The following is a 25,920-nucleotide window of genomic DNA, read 5'->3' on the forward strand; positions in this document are numbered from 1 at the left end:
TACTTAAAGAAGAAGCAAAGGCTAATAAAGAGTTAATCTCAAGCTGCAGGCATTCCTTCAGTTCTCTCAATAGTGCCCTTAAGTCTCCCCATATTTCTCCCGTTCTGATAATCAGAAGCCTCACAGGAAAAGAAAAATGCTGAGCTCTGTAAAGAACGTTCCCATAATGCCTTGCTCCTGCACCAAGACCAAGACCTGTGTACATGCTCAGTTTGTAAGACTATGAGGAAGCTTCCAGCTAATTGGCTCAGATCACACATTCCTAAGATGGGGGGGGGGGAGTGAGTTCTTAGCATTCTTGAGGGAGAGAGGAAAGAGCTGTGTGTCTCTGGCACAGGAAAACAAAGAGACAACAAATTCTGTTTCTTTTGACAGAGAACTCAGTGCAGTGTTGCTGTGAGTGCTTATAGCTGTATTTACATAGACCTTTCCGATAAAGCTTACTTAGTTTTTACCTTTCCTTCTCCTTTGAAAAAATAAAAAATAAAACACAGTACTAAATATCTTTTTCTCAGAAACATAATTATAGGACTTTAAGAAAGGGAATCTTACCCTGAATAGTCCACATCCCTAGGGTAATTAAGTGTTCTTAGTCTTTGTTCTAACTTTCGAATACAGCCTTTTACATCCCCAGTTGCCATGGTTTTCCTAGATCTTCCACACACGAATAACCAAACTTAACCTAAGAAACAGAAGAAGACATATTAATGTTATGGATATATATATGATGCCCTGAGAAAGGTCCCGATGGGGACCGAAACGTTACGGCGGCTGTTTATGCTGTTTTGAATATATGTTTTGATTTTTCACAAGAAATCCCGGAGTTGCTGGTCTTTTTTATACTAATTATATATATATATATATATATATATATATATATATATATATAATAACCAATCCAAAAAAAATAGTTTGGACAAGATTATCTCTTTCACACACATCTATATACACTGAAATTGTGCATCATTTGGCAACCTGCTGTCACATGATGAATGAGGAAAGTGCTCACCTAAACACAGGCCTATGAGTGTATATCCCTACCTGAGAACCCTGCGAGATAGGCCTGAGCTCACAGAAATTATTAAGCCCCAAAAGCTTGCATACACTTTTGCAATGTAACTTTTCAAGCATCTGATGGATGCGTATCAGAGAGCTGGCACCGGCGGAATTCTTTTATTTTGCAAAGGTGCCTTAGTGGGAAGCTGGCTGATGGTAAACATAGTACACACCCCTGTTGTATTTCTGTCTGGAGTAAATACCAGGATTTTACACTGCTTCAGGCTAAAACACTAGTTGCAATCTGCACAATAACCCTAGTGCCAGCACAGACAAACGATAAGGAAAGCATTACAAAGTATACTTGGTGGAGGGTAAAGGCCATTTACTGTCATACACACTGGCATCTGGGCTCCCTCATAAACCATTCAAAGCCAAAAGCAACTAAAAGCTGCAACTAGAACACTAATATTTGTAAGGTAATATAAAGGCAATTATAACAGTTTACCTATATTGAGGTTATTGCTTCATCTCCTGTACGTCTGCCAATTATTATTTTATTATGAGGGGCGCATCAAAGTATTACACAAGTCATGTGACACCCAAATAGCCTATGAAAGCAAACATACCCTTTTGGCCCTCCGGTTCCTTAGCTCACCTCGCTTTTCAGAGCTGGTAGGACATAGGTAGAAGTGCAAGTGTTTGGAATACCCTATAACGCCTTGTGTTGTAAGAGCCCTCACAGCGTCCCACACACAGGCTCTTTCCAACCGAACGCTACCAGTCCCCGCACTCCCGCTTTCAACTTCCTGAGCTCCGCATAAATGGCTTCAGCTCAGCTCAGCCCCACTTTTCCCCATACGAATCCTCCCGCCATTCCACAGCCCAAAGACCGCTCACACGGAATGCGCGCTCCCGCGTTATACGTAACATAGAAAGCCAGGCGCTCCCGCGTTAGCTGTAAAACCACACGCTGCGCACTCCCGAATTCACTGGAAACCCCCTGAGAGCGCGCTCCCGAATTCACTGGAAGCCCACTAGGAGCGCGCTCCCGTATTGCCCCCACTGTTTATTTCCACATAAGCACCATGTAGTCTATATAACGTATTTGTTTTACAAAGGTGGTCCCTACAACCATGTTAGAATCTGCACAGCAGAGCCTCTACGGCGAAATATTTAGTAACCCCTTTAGAAAAACCATAAAACGTTTTAATGCAGCCGTCTCACGCCAGGTACCTGTACCATTGATACATTTTTTTTATTTTGGTTTTATTGCTCCTTTAACTGCTATGCCTACTCAAGGCCGAACCTAGTTAGTTGCTCTAGCGGCCTTTTATCAAATTCCTCACTAAAGGTGTCATCATAAGTTCTGTCATTTCCAGTCGAGTTGGAGGAGTCTGCGAAAACAGGAAAAGGAAGTTGGAGTGGCTCCTGTGGTAGCCATGGCAACACCCATAGCGTCATTACTGAAAGCGTAATAGAATAAGCAGTACAACAGTTTAGTACACATTGAGCAAGTTTGTCCCGTCTGCCTCCTTGTAGGTTAGTGACATCACGGTCACATGATTGGATGCGAGAAGAACCACTGGGAGCTCAGGAACCAGGCAGCAGAGAGGAGCAAGAGAGAGCGCAGGAGGGTTGTGTGCACCTGTCAAGATACGGCACTCATGGTGTAAGTAAGTGGGTTTCTTCTCACTTCTGTTTCTCTGACTAGCGAGAATGGTTGCTTTTGAAATTCAGATCTTTGGGGTGTAGGAATACAAAGGTTCATGGCATTCACTAATCCACCTTTAACTCTGTTTAAGTGAAAAAATAACTACAATTTAAATGTGTCAACCATATTTCTTGCAAGTGAATGTTGTTTTGAAGTGTATTCAAATATTAGCACTGATCCCACGCCCAAACTCGAGAGTCAGGGGAATTAGTGCTTGTGACTCATGTAACTTTTGGTTATAGCACTGAGGTGATACTGGCTCATACCATTAAACTGTGCCCATACCATCTGCACAACCTAATGTCCTGAACACTGCAGCTAGTCCTAACTGATTCCTCTGCCTGCACTTTGTCTTCAACCAACAGCTCAACTCTTACAGAAGCAGGAGGGCTAGTTACTTGTATTGGCTGTGTTGCTTAGATTACTGTTTCCTTTCTGCCCATGGAGCATCTTATCATGGAAATGGTATGAGCACAATTTACTGAAATGGTACTATTTACTTTAATTTTACTTTGCTTTTAATTGAGCTTATTTGACATAAAGTTCAGTTAGTTAGGATTATGTAAATAAAGGTTAATAGACACATACAAAGCTGCCCTGTGCCCAGCTGTACTTTGTATGGACATAAACCCTCAGTCAAAAAATAAGAAGAAATATATTGGGGTTTTTTTCACATCAAAAATGTTGACATTTTCACCCCAAGAAATTGTCCAGTTTCAGAAAATTACCCCATAGGCTGCAGAGAAAGTATTGACCAAAATGGTCATTTAGTCTTACACCAGGCTGTCTGTGTTGAGATAAGGGGGGGCTGATACTCTTATATAATAAATAAGAAATATATATATTAAAATTTGCATCTGTCAGGCGAGGGTAGTTTTAATGTACCAGCACTGTTTGAGGGGAACACCCCCTGGTTGGTAAGGTTATTTGGACCCTAGCAATCAGATAGCTGCTGAAATTCCATACTTGTAGGTTCTAAACAAAAAGTGAAATAATTAAACCTCATATAACACAAAAAATTAAAAAGAATTGCAAGATGTCTCAGAATATTACTCTTTACTTCATACTGAAAGTTAACTAAAAGGTGAACAACCCCTTTAAACACTGTGCTGCTGATCTTACGCCAGTATTGACCCATATATCAAACACTTCCGTAGCTTCTGGACTATTCACCTCTTTATTCACGCAGACCTGTTTTGAACTATTCTTAAAAAAGACACACTTGACCCATCTAAGTCTACCTGACACATCTCTAACTACCAACTCTTTTTATCACTTGCCTGTATTGTGTTATCTTCTATTTTTTACACCTACAATCTATTGGACCCTTTGTAATTTGGCTTTCAATGTGCACTTTACTAAGACAACATTGTTAAGAGTTAGTTATTGTTCTGTGCCTAAGCTATAACTACATGCACATTATATATTTCAATTAGCTAGGTTATCAGGTGATTTAAACAAGGAATGGTAAAAAAATAAATAAAGCGTTAATTATTGGCCTATACATGTAGATCTATGTGCTAAAAAAGGATTTCTTCTAGGATGCTGTGAATAATTTAGAATGATCACTCATTTTTAAAATAAGTTAAAAGCTGCTGCAGTGCAAACTTTAACTTTCTTCGCTTCTAGAAATGAGCTGATTCTGGGCACACACGTGAGCATTTCATCATTTTGGAGTCCTGGGCATTCTAGCAATGATACTTGGGTCCATGACCTACCCAAGAATCATCACTGATCTCTCAGGCTCTCCTGTCTTATATCATGTGCCAATAAGGTTTATGTGGTCCTGTTGCCTTGCAGACATCCTGAAGAGAAGCTTTCAAGCTCCTCTGCTTGCTTTTGTTTACAGGGTATCAGCGAGCGAAGGAGCAATTTACACCAAAAGCTAATCAGGGTTCTGGTCTGAATGAGGTCTGTGGGGCAGAACTGTTTGTTTATAATGCAGTCTGAACCCACGTGTAGTTTATGCAACCAGCAGGGTAAGAAGGCATGCGCAGTTGCAATGAAACACGGGGGTGTGTGATATGGGTAAAAGAACATGGCAGAAGCAAAGTCTTTAATACTGGCAATGTTTGAACTAGTAGTGCACAATTAAAATAATAATAAAACAATTTTTAATGTGGCGGTTCAAGAGGAGGGGTAATGAGAAACATTTGAGAAATGTTTCTTTTTTGCAGGTTTAGTTCTCCTTTAAGGAAACCAATAATAAGTTGTTCTTATTGTATATATTGGTATAAAGCCTTAATAATTACCGATTGTGTGCTTATAACAAGCAGTTGGCTGGGGGGGAAAGGTTGGCAGTTACATCTCTTCAGCTCCTCAATTGCTTGATTTGTACCCAAACTACTATCAAATATGTAAATGGAAAATTAAATATCAAATACATTGAAGACAATTGGGAAGATGCAACACAAGTGGAATAAGTTACAAAGTCATATTTCCTCATGAAGACAGTTGAAGATAAGTACAACTTGTGCGTGTGACGTTTAATGCCATAAACATTCCTTTATGTAAACACTGTGTCTATATCATTTTTGGGTGTGTCTGTTCAGTTAATAGAGCTTTCCCAGAATCCTGCATTGAAATCTGTTTTTCAAAAATACAAATAGATACAATAGATCTTTTTATATTTAATTTAGACATTTTACATGGGGCTATCTGTATTCTTCATTTCCCTGGGTGCTAAAGCCACGTGACCTGTGCTCTGATATACTGCAGTCACACTTTACTGCTAAGCTGCAAGTTGGAGTGATATCACCTCCCTCCCAGCAGCCGATCAGCAGAACAGTAGGAATGTAGCAAGAAAGCAGCTACCAGTAGATATCAGAATAGCACTCAATAGTAAGAAACCCAAGTTACATGTTCTGAATTGCTCAGACTTAGGCCCAATGCACTGAGATGGCTGCCTACACACCAACATTACAACTAAAAACAAATACATTTGTTGGTTCAAGAATAACATTTTAAATGGTCGAGTGAATTATTTGCTATGTAAACAGAGTAACATAGAAATTAAAAGTACACCATAAAATCAAGATAGTATCCCTTTAACACATTATGTAACTAGAAGAAAACTTTTTGATAATATTTTGTCAATTTCATAACATTCAGTAAATTGTCATGGTCATAATTCATGGATTCAATTTCCTTCCATGGTGATGTCTCATAGAGACACTAGTCCTTTATTTTGTAACCAGGAAATTTAGTATCTTAATATTTAGCCAACAGAAGTTGTCTAAACTGTTTGGGGTCAATAAATAGTAAATTTGCCAGCATAGAAGGCACATTGCTTCACTGTGGTAAGCTGTTGCAACCATTTTTTCATTCATTTAAACTGTTCTCGACTGATCTAAGTTAAAGAGAAAAAGTACAAAACGGTGCAAAGACGCTGAATTTCCTAAAATATATAAATGTGTTTTGTTTTTGTTTTTTTTTAAAGGAAATAATTAAAGTCTAGGTTTATTGTCCATAAAGTGATTTGAATCTGGATTTGAAGCAAAAAGTAGTGTGTGACTTATTTGTTTTTCTTATTCTGAAGGCAGTTGTTGGGCAGGTAAGCTGTACCACCACAGTTTAGCATTGAGCCTAAGACCATGGCGTCTTTTTATTTTGAAATTAGCATTGCCTAACAGTGTATATGTATTGGCACAACATAAATAAAGATTAATAATAATTTGGTACGTTTTTGAGTGACCTAGAAGTGGTCCTTTTGTTCGGGCTGAATGTTCATGTAGTAATCAGACCTCTGGACATACAGTGGTGTGAAAAACTATTTGCCCCCTTCCTGATTTCTTATTCTTTTGCATGTTTGTCACACTTAAATGTTTCTGCTCATCAAAAACCGTTAACTATTGGTCAAAGATAACATAATTGAACACAAAATGCAGTTTTTAAATGAAGGTTTACATTATTAAGGGAGAAAAAAAACTCCAAATCTACATGGCCCTGTGTGAAAAAGTGATTGCCCCCCATGTTAAAAAATAACTTAACTGTGGTTTATCACACCTGAGTTCAATTTCTGTAGTCACCCCCAGGCCTGATTACTGCCACACCTGTTTCAATCAAGAAATCACTTAAATAGGAGCTACCTGACACAGAGAAGTAGACCAAAAGCACCTCAAAAGCTAGACATCATGCCAAGATCCAAAGAAATTGAGGAACAAATGAGAACAAAAGTAATTGAGATCTATCAGTCTGGTAAAGGTTATAAAGCCATTTCTAAAGCTTTGGGACTCCAGCGAACCACAGTGAGAGCCATTATCCACAAATGGCAAAAACATGGAACAGTGGTGAACCTTCCCAGGAGTGGCCGGCCGACCAAAATTACCCCAAGAGTGCAGAGACAACTCATCCGAGAGGCCACAAAAGACCCCAGGACAACATCTAAAGAACTGCAGGCCTCACTTGCCTCAATTAAGGTCAGTGTTCACGACTCCACCATAAGAAAGAGACTGGGCAAAAACGGCCTGCATGACAGATTTCCAAGGCGCAAACCACTGTTAAGCAAAAAGAACATTATGGCTCGTCTCAATTTTGCTAAAAAACATCTCAATGATTGCCAAGACTTTTGGGAAAATACCTTGTGGACCGACGAGACAAAAGTTGAACTTTTTGGAAGGTGCGTGTCCCGTTACATCTGGCGTAAAAGTAACACAGCATTTCAGAAAAAGAACATCATACCAACAGTAAAATATGGTGGTGGTAGTGTGATGGTCTGGGGTTGTTTTGCTGCTTCAGGACCTGGAAGGCTTGCTGTGATAGATGGAACTAGGAATTCTACTGTCTACCAAAAAATCCTGAAGGAGAATGTCCGGCCATCTGTTCGTCAACTCAAGCTGAAGCGATCTTGGGTGCTGCAGCAGGACAATGACCCAAAACACACCAGCAAATCCACCTCTGAATGGCTGAAGAAAAACAAAATGAAGACTTTGGAGTGGCCTAGTCAAAGTCCTGACCTGAATCCTATTGAGATGTTGTGGCATGACCTTAAAAAGGCGGTTCATGCTAGAAAACCCTCAAATAAAGCTGAATTACAACAATTCTGCAAAGATGAGTGGGCCAAAATTCCTCCAGAGCGCTGTAAAAGACTCGTTGCAAGTTATCGCAAACGCTTGATTGCAGTTACTGCTGCTAAGGGTGGCCCAACCAGTTATTAGGTTCAGGGGGCAATTACTTTTTCACACAGGGCCATGTAGGTTTGGATTTTTTTTCTCCCTAAATAATAAAAACCCTCATTTAAAAACTGCATTTTGTGTTTACTTGTGTTATCTTTGACTAATAGTTAAATGTGTTTGATGATCAGAAACATTTTGTGTGACAAACATGCAAAAGAATAAGAAATCAGGAAGGGGGCAAATAGTTTTTCACACCACTGTATGTAGGCACAGGGTAAGTTTAACCACTGGTATTGGTTTCGATGAATGAAACAATTAAATGCTACCGAATTAAACAATTAAACGCTACAAACCATATTTATGGCCAGACATAGGGTTGGTAAGAGTTTCTTGGTTTAAGCAGATACCATTATTGCACTGCTGAAAGATTATTTTATTGGAAAAAAGATTATAGTAAATGTAGTAAATTATAATGAATGTATATGATCCACTTAAATGGAGGAGCTGGGGAGCTCTGATATATGCCTTCTCATTTTTAAGGAAGTAAAACAACAGCTATCATACATCTGAGGTGTATGAGATCTAAAATCCTAGGTTTTTGGAAGCTGTGTTTCTTTTATAGGATGAGTGAATAATCTGTAACTAGAAAGGTGCTCTAGTCTGTTATTTGACCTAAAAAAGTAAAACCAGCTGCAGTCATTATTCATTTCTTGTTCCTTAGCAGCCACATGGGTCACAGCTGTCATATTTTTTAAGTATGTGTATAACATCTCCACTTCTGTTCATTTTATTCTGATTTTAGGAAATGGATTGAAAAACTTAGTGAACTGTCTGCACTCTACCACCAGAAGAATATGAGACAACGTTGAGTATTTGCAGAGCTGCATTACTGCAACCCATTCAGAGTAAGTCAGATTTTCATTCTTCCTGTGATTTCTTACTATTGAATGCTATTCTAATATATACTGGGAGCTGCTATCTTGCTACCTTGCCATTGATCTGCTGATCAGGTGCTGGGAGGGGGGGATATCACTCCAACTTGCAGCTCAGCAGTAAAGTGTGACTGAAGTTTATCAGAGCACAGGTCACATGGCTGTGGCACCCTGGAAGAATGAAGAATATGGCTAGTCCCATGTGAAATTTTAAAATTAAATATAAAAAAAAATCTGTTTATGTATTTGAAAACCAGATTTCACTGCAGGATTCTGCTGGAGAAGCTCTATTAACTGATGCGTTTTGGAAAAAAAAAACATGTTTTCCCATGACAGTATTACTTTAACTAAGCTTGTGTCCAATATGTTCATCCCGCAGCAGGTATAATTTTAGAAACCAAACATTTTTAAATGCAGATATCATTGTAAAGGCATTGACATTTGTACATCTGTACAGCACCAAGCTAAATAGAGAAAATAAGCATGCAATTGCTTCTTTGACTTGGGTTGTAACAAACGGAAAGAATTTGAAAATCACAAAATTATTAGTGGGAAAAGACAATGAAACCTAATGGTTCTCTAGTGTTTTTTTCTTGTTTAGCAGCTTTTGAATTCTTCTTTATTCACTTTTTTCATCACCTAAACAACTTACTTTTCTAGTCTAAACCTAAACAATCTCTACCCTCATTTTACCTCGCTTAGCTGTCACATGTATAGAACGGTGAAGTCTGCACAATGTCCAATTTTAGTGCGGAGTCTTTATAAATCAGCTTTGTCTGTGATCTTTATAGAGTACGTGTTTATACAAATCTGTATGTATCATCCATTGCAAATGTTTTTGGGTATCTTGATTTGACATTAAGTAGTAGTCATCCTTGAAAGCATGGTGTTTATGGCTAAGATGAAGTATGTGAGTATATATACACGCACAAATATATAAAACTTTCATGGGCCCGTATCTGAAAAATAAGAAATATACAGACTTAGGTGTCTAAATAAGGGCCCCCTAATGGTTTGTATTTGTTTTTATGTTGTTAGTTATTCTGTCAGGCCTGCCATCACAGAGATACAGTAGGTAATGTAATTAGGGGTCCTATGGCCGATGCGGCCCCAACAAAATAAGTGTAATTTAAGCTCAGGAAGGTGGTTAATTTTGCATTCCGTACCATTAATTTACAAAGCTGGAATTTGTTTTATTTTTGCTTTATTATTGTTATTATTAATAGAAAATAATGTACCCCATACTAAAGTTAAATTAAGAACTTCCATGGAGCTGTAAAGGTAAGATAACCATAGCAGTTATAACAGCATCCAGACAAAAAACGTGTTTTTATTCATTATTTTTTATTGCATTTATTTTTCTGTCCTTCCTTTGTAAATCAGTGCTATATGGAGCCTAATTATAATTTAAGCCTTTGGGCTCCAGCTATTATTAAGGAAACTTCACTTGGGCCCCTAAGTGTGTTTTACTTCATCACAACAAAATGCCAAATCTGCAATTGCCCTTAGTGTATAAAGGCACAATACATATCATATGATTCTAATATGTGTGTACAGTCCCACCTACTTACTAAAAAGCAGGAGTGTTGCTTTGACATGTATAATTATATATTTTATATACCACCTACAACAGTGACCATTATCTCTTTTTTTTTTTTTTTTTATAGTGATTTATTTTAATTTTTTTGCAATAAGAGCACTAACATCTGTAAATAAAAAAAAATGTACTGACCCATGTCTTTGAGTTTGTTGCATTTTCATTTCAGAATAAAAAAAAATCAAAGTACATTTTCAAACTAAGTCACTCTTCTCAGACTTCTCTCAGAACAAAGAGTACCATAACAAATATCATTATTGGAGCACACACAGTTTAAATATTTATAATGCTATCAACTATTTCCTGTTAATGGACTCCATGTAGGCTCTCAGATACTTTTATTATTTGAGCAGTACTTCTGTGCAGTAAAGATGATCTGTACTGGCTACTAGAGTGTTTAGTTTATTGCAAAATGAGTTATTAATGATCTATTTGCTGAAACAGTAGTTGTTATTAGAAGATATAAGATCTTGTTCCCTCACCTCATATGACACCAATATCTCTAATCCTCTTCAAACCAGCAAGGTTGGCAACCATGCTCTCTGGTGACCGTAGTGGGAGTTAAATTTTAGCTTTCAGCAAATGTAGGTGCATATGGATACCTGGTATGAAAAAAAGGGCTAATGTGTGTGTTCTAGCCCTGTAACCCCCAGCAACCAGTCGTACACCCAACTTGCTATCTAGATCTCTAGACTAGTAATTTTCCTAGCCATATAGACTTTTTACTGTTATTCCAACTGATGACCATTAGAAGAGTCATAGCCTTCAATGGGAATCAAATTTAATTGCTCTTACAAGTAGCAGTGATCGTGTGCCCTTTTGTGCCATAGTCCCATGCTATCTAGAATGTTACAGATACATAGTTAATTGGCCAGTCCATAAAGAGATGTTAAGGGAGAAATTCAGGACATTTCTAATCTCTGTTCAGTAATTTGGGGAAAATGCTAAAGATAGAAATTAAGTAATTACATTAACTTAATCTGTCCTTTAAAAAAGGTTTCTTATGATTTCTCTATAATAGATAACTGATGACACAACACCTAGGGACACATTTACTAATCCACGAACGTTCGCAAAGCGTCCCAATGCGTTTTTTTCCGTAATGATCGGTGTTTTGCGTTTTTTTTGTAAATTGTCTCGACTTTACGTAGCGTTACGACTTGTGTGAATTGACGCGACTTTTTCGTAGCCATCGCGCCGAGTACGAAAGTTTCGGATTCATTCAAGCTTCAGTATCGTGACTTTCCTTGGGCCAGGTTGGAGCTGCAGAGTGCCATTGAGTCCTATGGGAGGCTTCCAAAATCATGCAAAGTCTGAAAGTTTTGCCCGCCGTTTACGGCGTAAGTCGTAACGGCTACGAAAAAATCGCAAAAAATACGAAAAAGTCGCAAAATGTTTGTTTCCAATCCGAATTTTTCCCATTCGGATTCGTGGATTAGTAAATCAGCCCCTTAGAGTTATTATGTAGGGTAAATTATATTTTCTTGTGCTTAATTTTAGGGTTACAGATGGGTCAAGGACTTTGGAGGGTCGCAAGAAATCAACAGTTTCAACAAGGATATGCAGAGCACACTTATATAGCCACAGATAATGGCCGAAGGATAATTGATAATGATAACTTGAATTATCGAAGGCAGCTTCAGGGTGGAATGGACATATGCCGTCTACTGAAAGTAAGAAACGCTAAGGACCAACAAGGGTTCATCAATCTTGAAATGCTGCCACCAGAACTGAGCCTTACCATTCTGTCCTATCTCAATGCCACAGACCTCTGTTTGGCATCATGTGTTTGGCAAGACCTGGCCAATGATGAAATACTTTGGCAGGGGTAAGTAAATGCAGGGCACACTTTTAAAATCCATTTAAATTATCGTCAAACAACTAGTCTACCAGATACTAGTTTGATGTATAGTAGCAAGTTATTACCTGCCCACCTTTATCAACATAATCTTGAAGTTTGAGTGGCAAATATTATCTGAAGGTTGTAAAAATTAAATTTTAAAGGAGAAGGAAAGGCAAAGTCACTTGGGGGTGCCAAAAGGTAGACTTCAATAGCCTACCTTTTACCCCGGGCTGGTGCCCCTGTTCAGAGAGAACAGCACCAGCCCGGGATAGCTGCCAGCGCTTCCTCCTTCCTGTTGCACTGCGCGCGCATGCGCAGTAGAGTGAAAGCCGAACTTTAACAGAGAAGTCGGCTTTTCACTCTACTACGCATGTGCCTATGTGTAAGTCTTAGCAAAACGCAGGCAGAAGGAGGAAGCGCATCGCTCCAGGTACCCCGGGCTGGTGCTGTTTTCTCCTAACAGGGGCACCAGCCCGGGGTACAAGGTAAGCGATTAAAGTCACTTGGGGGTGCTTAACATTTTAGCACCCCCAAGTGACTTAGCCTTTCCTTCTCCTTTAAACAATCTATTGCCAGTGAAAAAAACTGTCATATTTATTGTTTCCTAGTATATTTTCCAGAGCGAAGGTCTGGGACTTTACATAGTAACATAGAAATTTTGGTTGAAAAAAGACACGCGTCCATCGAGTTCAACATTTTTATCTAGATTAAACCTGCCTAACTGCTAGACTTGAATTGTGATAAATGTCTCACAGTGTGAAAACTTTTCACCTATCTGTACTAATAGAATTTAGACTTTATTAACATTTAAACTAGTCATGAAACTTGGGAAAAGCTTTATAAATGAAAAACGCAAAATCTTACTAGGAAAAGCAATTGACACCTGACAAATATGCCCCTCTAAGAAAGTGCTGCAGTTTTTTTTCTCACATCTTTTTAAAGGAGAAGGAAAGGCTAATAAAGAGTTAATCTCAAGCTGCAGGCATACCTTCAGTTGTCTCAGCTGAGCTGTGTAAAGAAAGTTCCCATAACGCCTCACTCCTGCACAGACACCCAGACCAAGGGGTATATTTATCATTCTGTGTAAAAAGTGGAGTGAAGCATTACTGGTGATGTTGCCCTGGGCAACCAATCAGCAATTAGATTTCAACAGTTAGAAAATGAAAGCAAAGCATCTGATTGGCTGCTATGAGCAACTCCACTTTTTACACAGCATGATAAATAAACCCCCAAGTGAACATGCTCAGTTAGTTAGACTAGGGGGCTGATTTACTAACCCACGAATCCGACCCGAATTGGAAAAGTTCCGACTTGAAAACGAACATTTTGCGATTTTTTCGTATGTTTTGCGATTTTTTCGGATTCTGTACGAATTTTTCGTTACCAATACGATTTTTGCGTAAAAACGCGAGTTTTTCGTATCCATTACGAAAGTTGCGTAAAAAGTTGCGCATTTTTCGTAGCGTTAAAACTTACGCGAAAAGAATCCGAAAAAATCGCAAAACATACGAAAAAATCGCAAAATACCGATCATTACGAAAAAAACGCAATCGGACTCCATTCGACCCGTTCGTGCTGATTGGCTCAAATCCACATTCCTAAGGGGGGGGAGGTGAGTTCTTAGCAGGGGAAGCAGGAGAGGGGAGATAGCAGAGAGCTGTATGTCTCTGGCAGAGACAGGGAACTCAGTGCAGAGTTTCTTTGAGTGCTTAAGGCTGTATTTACATAGACCTTTCTGATAAAGCTTGCTTAGTTTTTACCTTTCTTTCTCCTTTAACCAGGTAGATTTTGCATATTGTATATTTTATATTCACTGCCAGAATACTGCTGTAGTTTTTTTGCACATGCTTGGATTTGTAAGGGTAATAGCTGAGTTGATGTAATGCAACAGATTTTCCCCGTAACACTAATCCTTAGTACAATTTCAGGTTGTGAATAAAAAAAGATTATACAAATTTGTACTCCCTTGAAACCCATTATACAAAAAGTTCCAAATTAGGGAAATCTATTTAAAATAAATAATTCTGTTTTTTTATTTTCTTTTTATCTGTACCTTGTGCCTGATTCTTACTAAGCTGCATGAATCCATATTTATTTTATTTTATTTTTTTTTAAAGTGCCCCTCTATAAATAGAGATTTGAGGTCCAGATTTGGTCCTCCAGATGACATTAGGAGCCATTTTCGTCACCATCTTCTTTGTATGACATCATATATAGTATGTCTTTATGTATGTTTGTAACTAGCTTCTATTTCTTTTAAGCATCAGTTCTCTTAATCCTTCTGTGGTAACGTTTTCATGAAAAGAGAGATGAGAAGAGTCTCTTGAGATCATTGTGGCTTACTGCAATGTTTAGTTATAGTGTGGGGCAAAGGTATAAACAGTGGGAAAGTGTATAAGAACTTGAAGGCCCGCACAGTGCCTCAGTAATGTCTCAGAGGTGCACATCAAAGGTCACTTATACAGAACTGGAAAGAACCAACATTTAAATCCTTTTCACTTTTGTCTGAAACCGTTCGTTTAACTCCACTGCTCAAATTACATAAAAATGATTGATGTCAAACATGAAAGATTGAGTTCAGATGTGACTTAAATATCACACTCTGCTAGGTTTATTCATAAGAATTCAAGAAATGTCTGTAAAAAGGATTACCCTTGGTTTTTTATCGAAGCTGGAAGCATTTATTTAAATTAGGAAACCTGAGCTTTTGCTTAATGCTTCAGTGGTCAATGGGATGTGTATACCTGAGCATGGTGCTGTATGTATTTGATCAAATGTAAAAAAATTGTTGTTGTTTTTTTTGTTTGTTTGTTTTTTACTACTGTCAACAGGTATGATACCTAAAACATCAACCTCCATGCTGGGATTATATTCTTTTAATATTCTTTAAAAGAAAGTGTAAAAATGTGTACAATTGAAAAATAAGTTAGAAGTTAGATATTATACCCTGACCGTTCAACTGCAATCATAGTTTTGTGCCACTTGCCAATGGCCACCTACCCAACCATCTACATGAATTCGCCAGCTTTTAGATGCCAGATTTTTACATTCATGTTTTTTGGGTTTAATAAATCATGAACATTCAAGTTTGTGAATTTTAGCATAAAAAGACTCAAATTGTGGTAAATTTTTTTAGCTCAGTTGAATAAGATTATTTAGTGTTTCCTCAGTGTGATCCATAGTGTACAGGCGGGAGTAAATTCTCAGCATTGCTGCAGAAAAGATTTATTCCAAAAAGTGTATAGAAAGATTGATGAAAATAGGCTTTCCATTGGTTGTCTACATCTTGTACGGATAAATGTTTTTTAAAAAAAAGTTATGGTCTTAATATATGCATGGGATCTTTTATCCAGAATGCTTGGGACCTGGGATTTTTTTTCTGGATAAGGGCTCTTTCCGAAATTTGGATCACCATACTTTAAGTCTACTAATAAATCATTTAAACATTAAATAAACCCAATAGGATTGGTTTGTATCCAATAAGGATTAATTTTATCTTAGTTGGGTTCAAGTACAAGGTACTGTTTTATTATTATAGAAAAAAGGAAATCATATTTAAAAATTTTAATTTTTCATTAAATTGGAGTCTGTGGAACATGTCCTTCCCGTAATTCAGAGCCTTTTGGATAACAAGTTTCCAGAAAAGAGATCCCTGTATCATAATAGTAGCAGTGTATAATTTTAAGAACTTAATAATGTAGTCTATTTTCTGTTATATTTTGTTAAATAGGTTATGCAAATCCACCTGGGGTCACTGTTCTATATACAATAAAAGGCATCCTCTGGGTTTTTCTTTTCGGGATCTCTACATGCGCCTGGATGAAGGGAGTCTTACATTCAATGCAAATCCACACTGGGTAAGACTAGGCCTCAAGATCTAATGTATAGTTATTATAATTGTGTAATTGCACAAAGTATGGCCACCTTAAGTTTACTACCTGGCTGACATTTACCAACCCAGCCAGTGAAATATTTCATGCCAATATTAATAGGTAATATATATATAATATAATAGGCAACATGGTCACTGTCCGATGTTTTCTAACTATCCTTTCAGTGACTTTAGGACTATTTAACAAAAACATTTATTTTCCTAAATGCAGTATGTAAGGCGCCTCCCCAGAGAACACAACCCCGTAAAAATAAAAAGAGAAAACAGTATAAATGGCATTGCATAGTGACCAATAAGCACCCTGCGTGATAAGATTGAGATGTTTTTATAACAGTACAGTACTACACTGTTGATATAATTAAGGTTTTTAAAATGCAGCATTCCATTCTTATCTGAAAGCCTAATGATGCAAACTGACCCTCAGTTCAGAATGATTAGCTGATCTGTTTAAGTCTCTGCTCAGACATTTTTTGTTGAGGTCTGAAGGTTTCTGCTTACAGATGCAAACACCTCAAAGCAACTTTCTCACCATTCACTGTAATGCAAGGAGTATAAAAGTGTTGGCAGGTTTCCTTTGAAAATCTCCAGAACACAGTGCTTTTATAAATGGGCAAAATCTCCATTCAGCTGCCATTTCTCCTGTTGCAGTCGTCTGCTTGTGTATTAAATTTAGCAATTTGTTTTTTAACTAAATGATTTCACTGGCAGTTTCTTTTTTTGTTGTTTTGTTTCATCTAGTTTTCTAGTATCACTTAAGATTTATTTTATGAATGTGTTTAAAGAAGGTTGTGCAAGTGATTATTTTACATCTTGGAATTTATTTTCATAGGGAATTGAATATTTTATATCAAGGGGCATTCTAGATGATTCAGCAAAAGAAATTGCCAAGTTTATCTTTTGTACTAGAACACTAAATTGGAAGAATCTGAGACTCTACCTTGACAGAAGGTAAATCAGTTTTTACACTGTAAAAGGTTTAAATGTAAGATTATCTGCTATGTATTAAAACCTAATCTATTTGTAATGTTGCCCTAGATAATAAGTAAACAATATCCAAAGGTGTATTTTTAAATACATTGGGTTAGTTTGTTTAGAAAATGTCCTGGTTCACCTCATAAAATTATTAATGTCTTTAGGGAATTCTGAAATTTGAATTAGGAGATATATTTTTCTCATCAAATTGAATCTGGGTCTTTAACTCCCCTGTTTGAAGATAATGGCCATCATTTATATACTGTCCCCAAAGGCCAAGTCATTTGCTGTGTCTGTTTTTGTCTGTGACTGAAAATAATTTATAATAATGCAGAGTAGTGTTATGAAAAAAAAACGATGCTATCATCAAATAATAACCCTACTTTTTATTATTCCTGTCACTTTTAGTAAGCATTAATAATGTTTTGTTGTTCTTTGTTACCATAGAGGTTCAAATTTCAGATTTTTTTTAAACTTAAGACATTAAGTGGTTTGTTTATTCTGCCTGGTACAGAGTTGTTTCTTCCACTCTTAAAGCTAAATTATAGGCAAATACCTCCCTAGTCAGTAGTGTAGTGTAAATGAGCCTTATATCTAGGGTAAATGTTCTTGTTCTGTCTTTTGTGAAACAAGGCTTTCAATCCTGAGTATTTATCTAGCATCATCTCAACCATAAAGCAAGCCAGGAAGGAAATCGAAATAGTACCATGAGTAATACTAAACACACTTCCCTTTGTAATTAAAGTTTTCTAGCATTAAATTAAAAAAAAAAAATTAGTTCCCAAAACTATTCACATGATCGCACTTTAGAGGTCGTTTACCCCAGACAAAAGTGCAAGGGGCACAAATGTCGACTTCTTAGTGCTCATTTATTTAAGGCAGAACAAAAATCCAATAAAATCTTTACCCTTGTTGAATTTTTGGATTCGGACATCAAAGCCTTTATATAAGATGTAGCTCTATCTGCCCTAATTCGCATACTATAATTTACGAAAATGTTTCCAAAAAAGCATCCGTTAAAAAAAAACTTTTTGTGTTTGGAAATGTCAGTCTAAACTGATTTGGCCCAATACTGCAAAAAGTGCTTTTCAGCTTAATGCCAAACAGAATCTCTTCTTTTTTGTTATATTCTAACACAACAAGAATTTTCAAATTTCTTTACAAGTATTAGAATTAAAATGAGGATACATTTTTCTGTACTTCTTACTATAAAGCAGTAAGCAATGGTCCTTGTACACATTTTAGAGAATATTTTATTTTTTCAAAATCATTTATCAGAAAATTACCTGTATTTGATTTTCATTTAACAGAACAAGTAGTGAATGTGAGAGTTCCTTTTGTAACGACATTTATTTCCTTGTACAAGGCGAGACGTTTTGGATGAACTTGTGACACTACACAACTTCAGCAACCAGTTCCTACCAAATGCACTGAGAGACTTTTTCCGCCATATACACGCACCGGAAGAACGTGGGGAATACCTTGAAACACTCATCACTAAATTCTCTAATCGATTCTGTGCTTGTAACCCTGCACTTGCAAGAGACCTGGGTCTTAGTCCTGGTAAGAAGAAAGGATACTTGTTTGAAAGCAATAAAGAAACAGTAACAACACACTTATGTTACTGCCTGTAAGACCTTGCATTGGAAGGACCATGGATATATTGACAAGTGAAGACATGCAGCAAAACTTCTATCCATAACCTTGGTTTTCTTCTTTTTTCCATGACACTTGAAATGATCATTCTTCCTATTAATGTTTTGAATTGTTTTGTAATGACAAATGGGGCATTTCTAGTGTTTTGTTTTACAGAGAGAAGTAATGACTGTGGTTTATGGTATATGAGCATAATTACTTCTAAAAATGTAGACAGACCAATGAAATGATAAGAGCCAGTATGTGCCAGAACTACTATAATTGTCATACATTTTTCTTAGAGGCTGCCCTCAACCAGACAAAATGGTGTGTGCGCTCCTAAGCCTTAGGGTATAAGGACAAGTTAAGTAATGAATGTGCCTTCTGAGTCAGGGCATTTTTACCAGTTAAAAGTAGCATTTTATGACCATTATCCAAGTTTCACTGTGTAACACCACAAATAGCCTGTAAACATGTGATGCAGCATAGATCAAAAGAGAGACCATAACAGTAGAATCTATGGTGTTAGCAAGAGGGTACTTGTGTTCTGACACATGGAATGTAAAATGTGAAATGTGTAAATTAGCTCACACCGACCTATGTAATAGGGTTAGGTCTATATTAGCAGACAGCACTTCTCTAGCCATCGCTGGCCATGGCTTATACTCAATACAGACTTTGCACATGTGGCAATTGGAATTAAAGAAATTACACCACACCCTACCGTAGCTGGGTTTATAGGCAAGTGTCCAGTGACAAACTGGGGAGGAATTTGTTAGACTTTTTTTTCCATATAGGCACCTAGGCCCCCCTTCCCCCCCCCCCCCCCCCCCCCCCCCCCCGCATGGGGTCCAGGAACCTGTATGCTGAGTACAGTCCTGAATAAGGTGAGAACCTACAGCTAGAGGGGCCTGTGACACCTGATATTGTTATTGAGGCAGAGTGCTTCCTGAAATGAATAAATCAGTGTGTGTGATAGTAAGAGCACTTACTTTAGCTTGCCATTTTGTTCTAACATTTTAGAAAAAAAACTTTCAAAACACTGAGAATTAATTGTTAATCCTTGCAAATGGAACTTTCACAGAAAACTGAAGTTATTATAATCAAAAGTCAATAAGCAGTGTTTCTTGTTTTTGGTGTCTCATTCATCCCCTGTTCTTGTGGGAGCTTTCTAAAGTTATGTTTCTCATTGAATCTGGTACTGTGATATACAGTGATAGTTTCTAAATGGTTGAGAGCATTTGTCTTTCTCCGAATGCTTTATAATGAGCGAAATAGCTCCCCAGCAACTGTCTAACTGCAGGCTTGTTCCAGACAGTGTATTTGTGCACACATTATACCTGGTAAAAATGGATTATTGTAGCCAAGAGAGAAGGTTCAACTCACACCAAAACATGCAGAAATGGTATTGCAAATAATAAACTTATTGATAACATTATTCAGCTGCAATAACATTCAGTTTAGAACAGTTGATAAATGTAGGAACACAAATAAAAGTGAAGGCAAACCTTTTGGTTTCCTGTAGGAATAGTGCAGTCATAAATGTTGTAGAGATTACGTGGCACTTTACTGTAGTCTCATATTAATATGGAGCAAAAACAATAGTTGTCCGTGCTTAATCCCCAGATATTCCAGAGATAGGGCCAAGTATCCCTGCAACTTTAATTTCCTATAAATAATTGCCTTATAGAGATACTCGCAGGTTCCACATTTGTTGTATTTGTTTTAAAAAGTTTCATGTCACTAATCTAACATGTTAAAACCTAAATTACCATTTAACGTCACCTCCTTTATTTATCTGTGTTGACCTCTTTAGCTATGGCTGCTGTGGCAGGGATTTGGGGGTTAGGCAAATATATAATAGGCTGATGCCAAATGTAAAACGTTTCTTCCACCCCTCTGGCCTTGGCCTCAAGCCCAGTGTCACTATTAAAGCAGTAGTGCCTGTTGGAGGCTGACATAGGTAAGTAAAAAGAGGTATCTCCTGAGTTTTGAAATTTCCTTTAAAAAGGATATTGTTGACAGTGTCATTGTTTGCTCAGTGTTTAGTTCTTATGTTTTGTCCAAGTCTTGACTAAAACTTTCAGTGTTTGTTGTTTATTGTATTTACTAGTCTACCGTCAGAAATATATAGTTATAGTCTTCATTCCTCCCCCCCCATAGCTGGCCTGTGTACTAGTAAAGGTACTACTATTACATGTAACATAAGTAACATAGTAACAATGTAGAAACAAAGTGCAGTCAGATGCATGTGACTAGTGTTCACAGAAATTGAATATCAGGCATCTTTAAAAAAAAAAAAAAAAAAAAATCAGTATGTATGACTAAAGGTTAAATATAGGGTATTGATTTTCCACTCTTCTTAGACCAGAATGTAAGTGTGTAGCATGGTCAATGCACATGGCATTTGGCACCTGTAAATGTGCACAAGAATTTTCTTTGTAAAGGAACAGGTCAGTGTAAAAATCAAACTGTGGAAAATGAATAGACTGTGCAAAATAAAAAATATAGTTAGTTATGCAATGCAATGTAAGGCTGGAGTGGACAGATCTATAACATAATAGCCAGAACACTACTGGCTACGGGCACATGGGACATAAGTAACATTCAGAAGCAGATTAACTTTAACAATTATGTCCCTTATGGCCACCCCTCAAGTCACTTGTTGGTTACTGACTTTTAACAGCTTAGAGAGCTGTAAAGCAGGAACTAGTGTTCTGGCTATTATATTATTATTATATCTGCCTTTTATAGATCACATTTTTGCCTAAACATTTCTTTATGTTGGGCAGTCTGTTTTACCCAGTTTCATTTTTACACTAAACCATTAGTTTAAAGACGATTGAAAATGTAATCCTATCCTATTGGTTGATCCTGCACATTGGAGTAAACATTGTAGCTACCATACATTTGTATCAGATTCCCTTGCTAAATAAATAATTAGGTGGGAGCAAATTAGATTCAGGAGCTAACTTACAAATGGTCAGGACCCCAAATTAGTTCTCGGTGATGTTTAGGGTGGGTCCTTGTGAACCCATTTTATACAGTGAAATGTTATACTACAGGCAATAATAATTAATAAGGTCCCTTATACATTCTAGACCAATACTGAGCTAACTTACAAAATTAAATTGTGTCCCCTGAGAAAAAGGTTAAGAAACCTTGCCCATCTACCCTGCCTGCCCCATCTATAAAGCAGTGTAGCACAAATTGGGCAAAATTTAGAAAGAGAGGGCACTCATTTTTGTTTATATTGAAGTATCACAGCAAAGTTGTAATGGATGGTAAAAAAACAGGATTATTTGCTTCTGTACTTGCTTTGTAAATGAGCCCCATAGTTTGTCTTGTACCTAATGTATGCGCTGTTTGATCATTGTTTTTGTTTCTGTACACATCTCTTTGTAGCGTTGTCTGCATAATTTGAATAGATTTTTTTCATCAATTTGTAATTAATGTCAGGCTTTTTTTTTCTTTTGTGTTTTGTTTAGATGCAGTATATGTTCTGTGCTATTCTTTGATTCTGCTTTCCATCGACCTCGCCAGCCCTCATGTGAAGAACAAAATGTCAAAGAGAGAGTTTATCAGAAACACACGTCGTGCTGCTCAGAACATTAGTGAAGACTTTGTAGGGCACCTATATGACAATATTTACCTTGTTGGCCACGTTGCTGTTTAAAGACACAGTTTCTAGGATCTAGAACCAGTAGTGACTTCTCCCTGAGGCTTTGGCCAAGTGGCAAATATGGGGGTTATGTTAGTGCTGGTCATTCTAACCTCTGTCTACAATTTAATAATGTGTTTTCTCTTTCTTAGCAATTTACCATGAAAAGTGAAGATTACTGCAGAATTATTTTTTTATTAATAGTTTTGCTTATAATGTCTTGCACATAATGTGCCGCTAGACTGAGCTAGCCCTTTATGACTGTTAAACTGACTATTAAAATGTAGGCCTTCTTCAGGGTGTTGGCTATAAACACTAGAATTGTTATTGAAAGCATTTACCAATGCATCCTTTTTTAATATCTTGTAATTTGTACATACTAAACCACAGAGATTTATAATCATAATATAAAATATTAAATATGTAAAGTATTTTAACTACATTTTGTATTAATGTTTTTTTATTCTTGTTTACGATTACCTTAATGCTTCACCACAAACATCTTCATTGTTTCCTACAGCAAGCTAATGTTTACAGTATACCTCATTATAACCACTAACTGAAATAAGAGTAGGGCTCCAGGGACACAAAAAGTAATTACAAGGATCAGAAATACCTAAAAAAATTAGTGATTAGTGTTTTATATGCACTTAACTATAATGTAAGGTTACCCTGCTCTAGTAAAAAAAAATGTTTGCTATAGAAATCGTACAGGTGTGGGACCTATTATCCAGAATGCTCAGTACCTGGGGTTTTTCCAATAAGGAATATTTCTGGAATTTGTATCCCCATACCTTAATTCTACTAAAAATAATTCAAACATTAAATAAACCCAATAGGATTTTTTTGCCTCCAATAAGGATCTAGTACAAAGTACTGTTTTATTATTACATAGAAAAGGGGAAAAAATGTGTTTGTTTTTTTTATTTAAATTGAGTCTATGGGAGATGGGCTTCCCATAATTCAGAGCTTTCTGGAAAACATGTTTCCAGATAAAGGATCCCATACATGTACTATAGATTCTATCAATAGGCTGCTGTGGGGACAGCCAATCAAGCTGAATAGGAGGAAAAAGCATATCTTTGCATCACAGATAATAGTTTAGGTAGACTGAATACATTGGGAGGAAACAGGTCCCGTGCCAGTAAAAACATTTCTCATACAAAATAGTAATTTGGAGTCAAAAATTGCATATTTGTAGGTACTAAACAAATAGACTTTAAAGGAGCAGGAAAGGTAAAAACTAAGTAAGCTTTATCAGAAAGGTCTAAGTAAATACAGCCATAAGCACTTACAGTACTTACAGCTGCTGTAAGGAAGTGTGCCTTACCGGCACGGCGGGGACGCCCGCCGCGCTGCCATCGGCGGGGACGCCCGCCGCGCCGTTCTGCCTCTGTGCCTGCTCCTCCATAGTGTGCGCGCGCGCGCACTTCCGCATGTTTAAAGGCGCAGGCGCGCTGACGAATGACGTCATGACGCACGGCGCATGACGTCAGCGCGCAATGGCGCCAAATTTGAAATATTTAAAGGGCCTTTCTTTAGTTACTGATTGCCCGTGATAGGATTTGATTCCTGGTGCCTTTTGAGCCTTGTGTATTTTGTTCCTGTATCCTGCTTGTTGCCTTCCTGTGTTTTTGACCCGGCTTGCTCCTGACTATCCTGATTTTCCATATCTGACCTCGGCTTGTACTTCGACTACGTTTTCGTCTCATCCTGCTGTATCGATTATTCCGGTTTGACCCTTGCCTGTCTGACTATCCTTGATTGCTGCCCGCCCCGACCTAGCCTGCCTGACGACGACCTTGTTTAACCCTATTTGTACCGTGATCTTCGGCCTAACTGACTTTATCTACAGTCGTGCCCCTTTGCTTGCCAGAACTCCTGCCTCGTTCCCCTCGTTAAGTCCAGGTGGCATCTGAGTAGCTGAGGGCTCCTCCCGAAGCCAAAGGCGGTCACAACACTGGTGAAGCCGAGCCGAGACAAGGGAACTTGGCATCTGTTCTGGTTTAGGGTGCCGACCGTGACAGCTGCACTCTGTCCTAGTCCTTTATCAAAAAAAACACAGGATTTCTTGTCTCTTTTTTTGTAAACATGATGTTCCAGTGTCTGACTTCCTTAATTCCTGTGACCAGAGTGATTTCAGCTATCACGGCTAGACTGCAGGCAGGAAGCTACTTAAAATGCCAGCTGCTATCTTACGCAAATGGAGAAAGCTTCTAAAGCTGTTTACTCAGGTATGTTAATGGTTTCTGCAGAATAAATATAGTGTTCCAGGAGGCACTAATGTGGCAAATCTATTGGAAGTAAAATGCCAAAATGACTTTCCTTCACCTTTAAATAAAAAAATATATTTTCCAATTTTTGGGACACAAAGTTAAATCTAATTCGGGTATCCAATTCGGCTTCCAATTTTTGGGACACAAAATTAAATCTAATTTGGGTATCCTGAGAAAATAAAGTATAATGCCATGTTTGGCAATGGTGAGCATTGAATAAGACATCAGTAGGGTCAGAAACATGTAGCAGACACCATGTACTTCTGCCCCTAGTCATTTCAAAGAGTATTTTAAAAACATATTTTTGAAATACTGAGAAGGCAGGTCCTTAGGGAAGCTATGCAGAGTCTAACAACCGTTCAACAATACTTCTTCCAGCTGATTTAGTAACACTATACCATGTAATGTTAGTGCAGCCAATAATGCAAGCCAAAATATATTCAGAATACAACACTCCTGTGTTTCATGAGTTTTGGAGTAGTTCTTTATGATGTGAACTCTGGTTTAGTATTTTGAAACCATAATAATTCTTTTCCATCATTATTCTATCATTATAATCTGAAGCGTTAACACCACTCCTAATCTTTTAAATATTAATTTATAGTGATGTTATGAATTTAAAATGAGACTAAAATCTTCTATGTGTTTTAAAGACATAACTCACAGGTATTTATATTTATTATTGGTGTTAGTAATACCAGTTGGCCAAAAACAAGGCTGGCAAGTGCTAAATCCCCATGGTATTTTCTCTGCCTCTCAGAAAGTTAAGTGTCTAATGTTCTGTGTATTATGTCTTTCTTGGTGGGACTCATATCTTCTTGTGCCCTGTGTTTATGGAAGAATAACCCGGAACAGTGTCTGACAGCCATAGCTGTAGAATCTATGTTCTACGGCACAAAAGCAGATAATGGCTACACCATGTCCATGTTGCAAATTTGGGTGCTATGAGCACTGTAAGCACCAATGTGCCCAAAGCTATCAGATGACAGTTGACTGAAAACAAGACATTAGGCAACTAATGCCTGACAAGCAATTTTTGTGCATGGCCACATAAGTATCACCAAAATACACAAGAATTAACATAAATCACATAGCTACTATCTACCACAAATCTTGGCGAAGCATGGTTTTGCCTTGCTACCTTGTTACATACTCAGCTCTTCTCCAAAGAATTATATAGCCCAACATCACATAGGAAGAAAATTCCATGTATAATGTAAGGGGTGGTTGGAGTCCTCAATAAATGGTTATTGTTGTGGATTCTCAGAGGTGAGAACGGACAGGGTTT

General features: G+C 37.5%; 2 protein-coding genes across 6 annotated transcripts in view; one reads left to right on the top strand and one right to left on the bottom strand.

The window, feature by feature from the left end:
• The window catches only part of cep44 (centrosomal protein 44kDa), a 15,130-nt gene extending 12,716 nt beyond the window's left edge, over positions 1 to 2,414 (bottom strand). The window contains exons 1-2 of one of the 3 annotated variants that reach the window (XM_031901743.1): positions 2,306 to 2,414; positions 553 to 682 (exon numbers count right to left, since the gene is read on the bottom strand). In XM_031901743.1, coding sequence (XP_031757603.1) covers positions 553 to 641 — 89 coding nt within the window. In that variant the 5' untranslated portion in view covers positions 642 to 682; positions 2,306 to 2,414. 3 annotated transcript variants of the gene reach the window in all.
• On the top strand, positions 2,133 to 22,798 carry fbxo8 (F-box protein 8). 3 transcript variants are annotated; one of them, XM_012955983.2, is made up of 8 exons: positions 2,133 to 2,228; positions 2,539 to 2,668; positions 8,627 to 8,729; positions 11,854 to 12,181; positions 15,927 to 16,053; positions 16,918 to 17,036; positions 18,427 to 18,623; positions 22,184 to 22,798. In XM_012955983.2, the coding sequence occupies exons 4-8, from the start codon at positions 11,862 to 11,864 to the stop codon at positions 22,369 to 22,371; spliced, it is 951 nt and encodes a 316-aa protein (XP_012811437.1). In that variant the 5' UTR covers positions 2,133 to 2,228; positions 2,539 to 2,668; positions 8,627 to 8,729; positions 11,854 to 11,861; the 3' UTR covers positions 22,372 to 22,798.
• The last annotated feature ends 3,122 nt before the right edge of the window (positions 22,799 to 25,920 follow it).

This window comes from Xenopus tropicalis, chromosome 1 (genome assembly GCF_000004195.4).
Source record: "Xenopus tropicalis strain Nigerian chromosome 1, UCB_Xtro_10.0, whole genome shotgun sequence".
Taxonomy (NCBI): Eukaryota; Metazoa; Chordata; class Amphibia; order Anura; family Pipidae; genus Xenopus; species Xenopus tropicalis.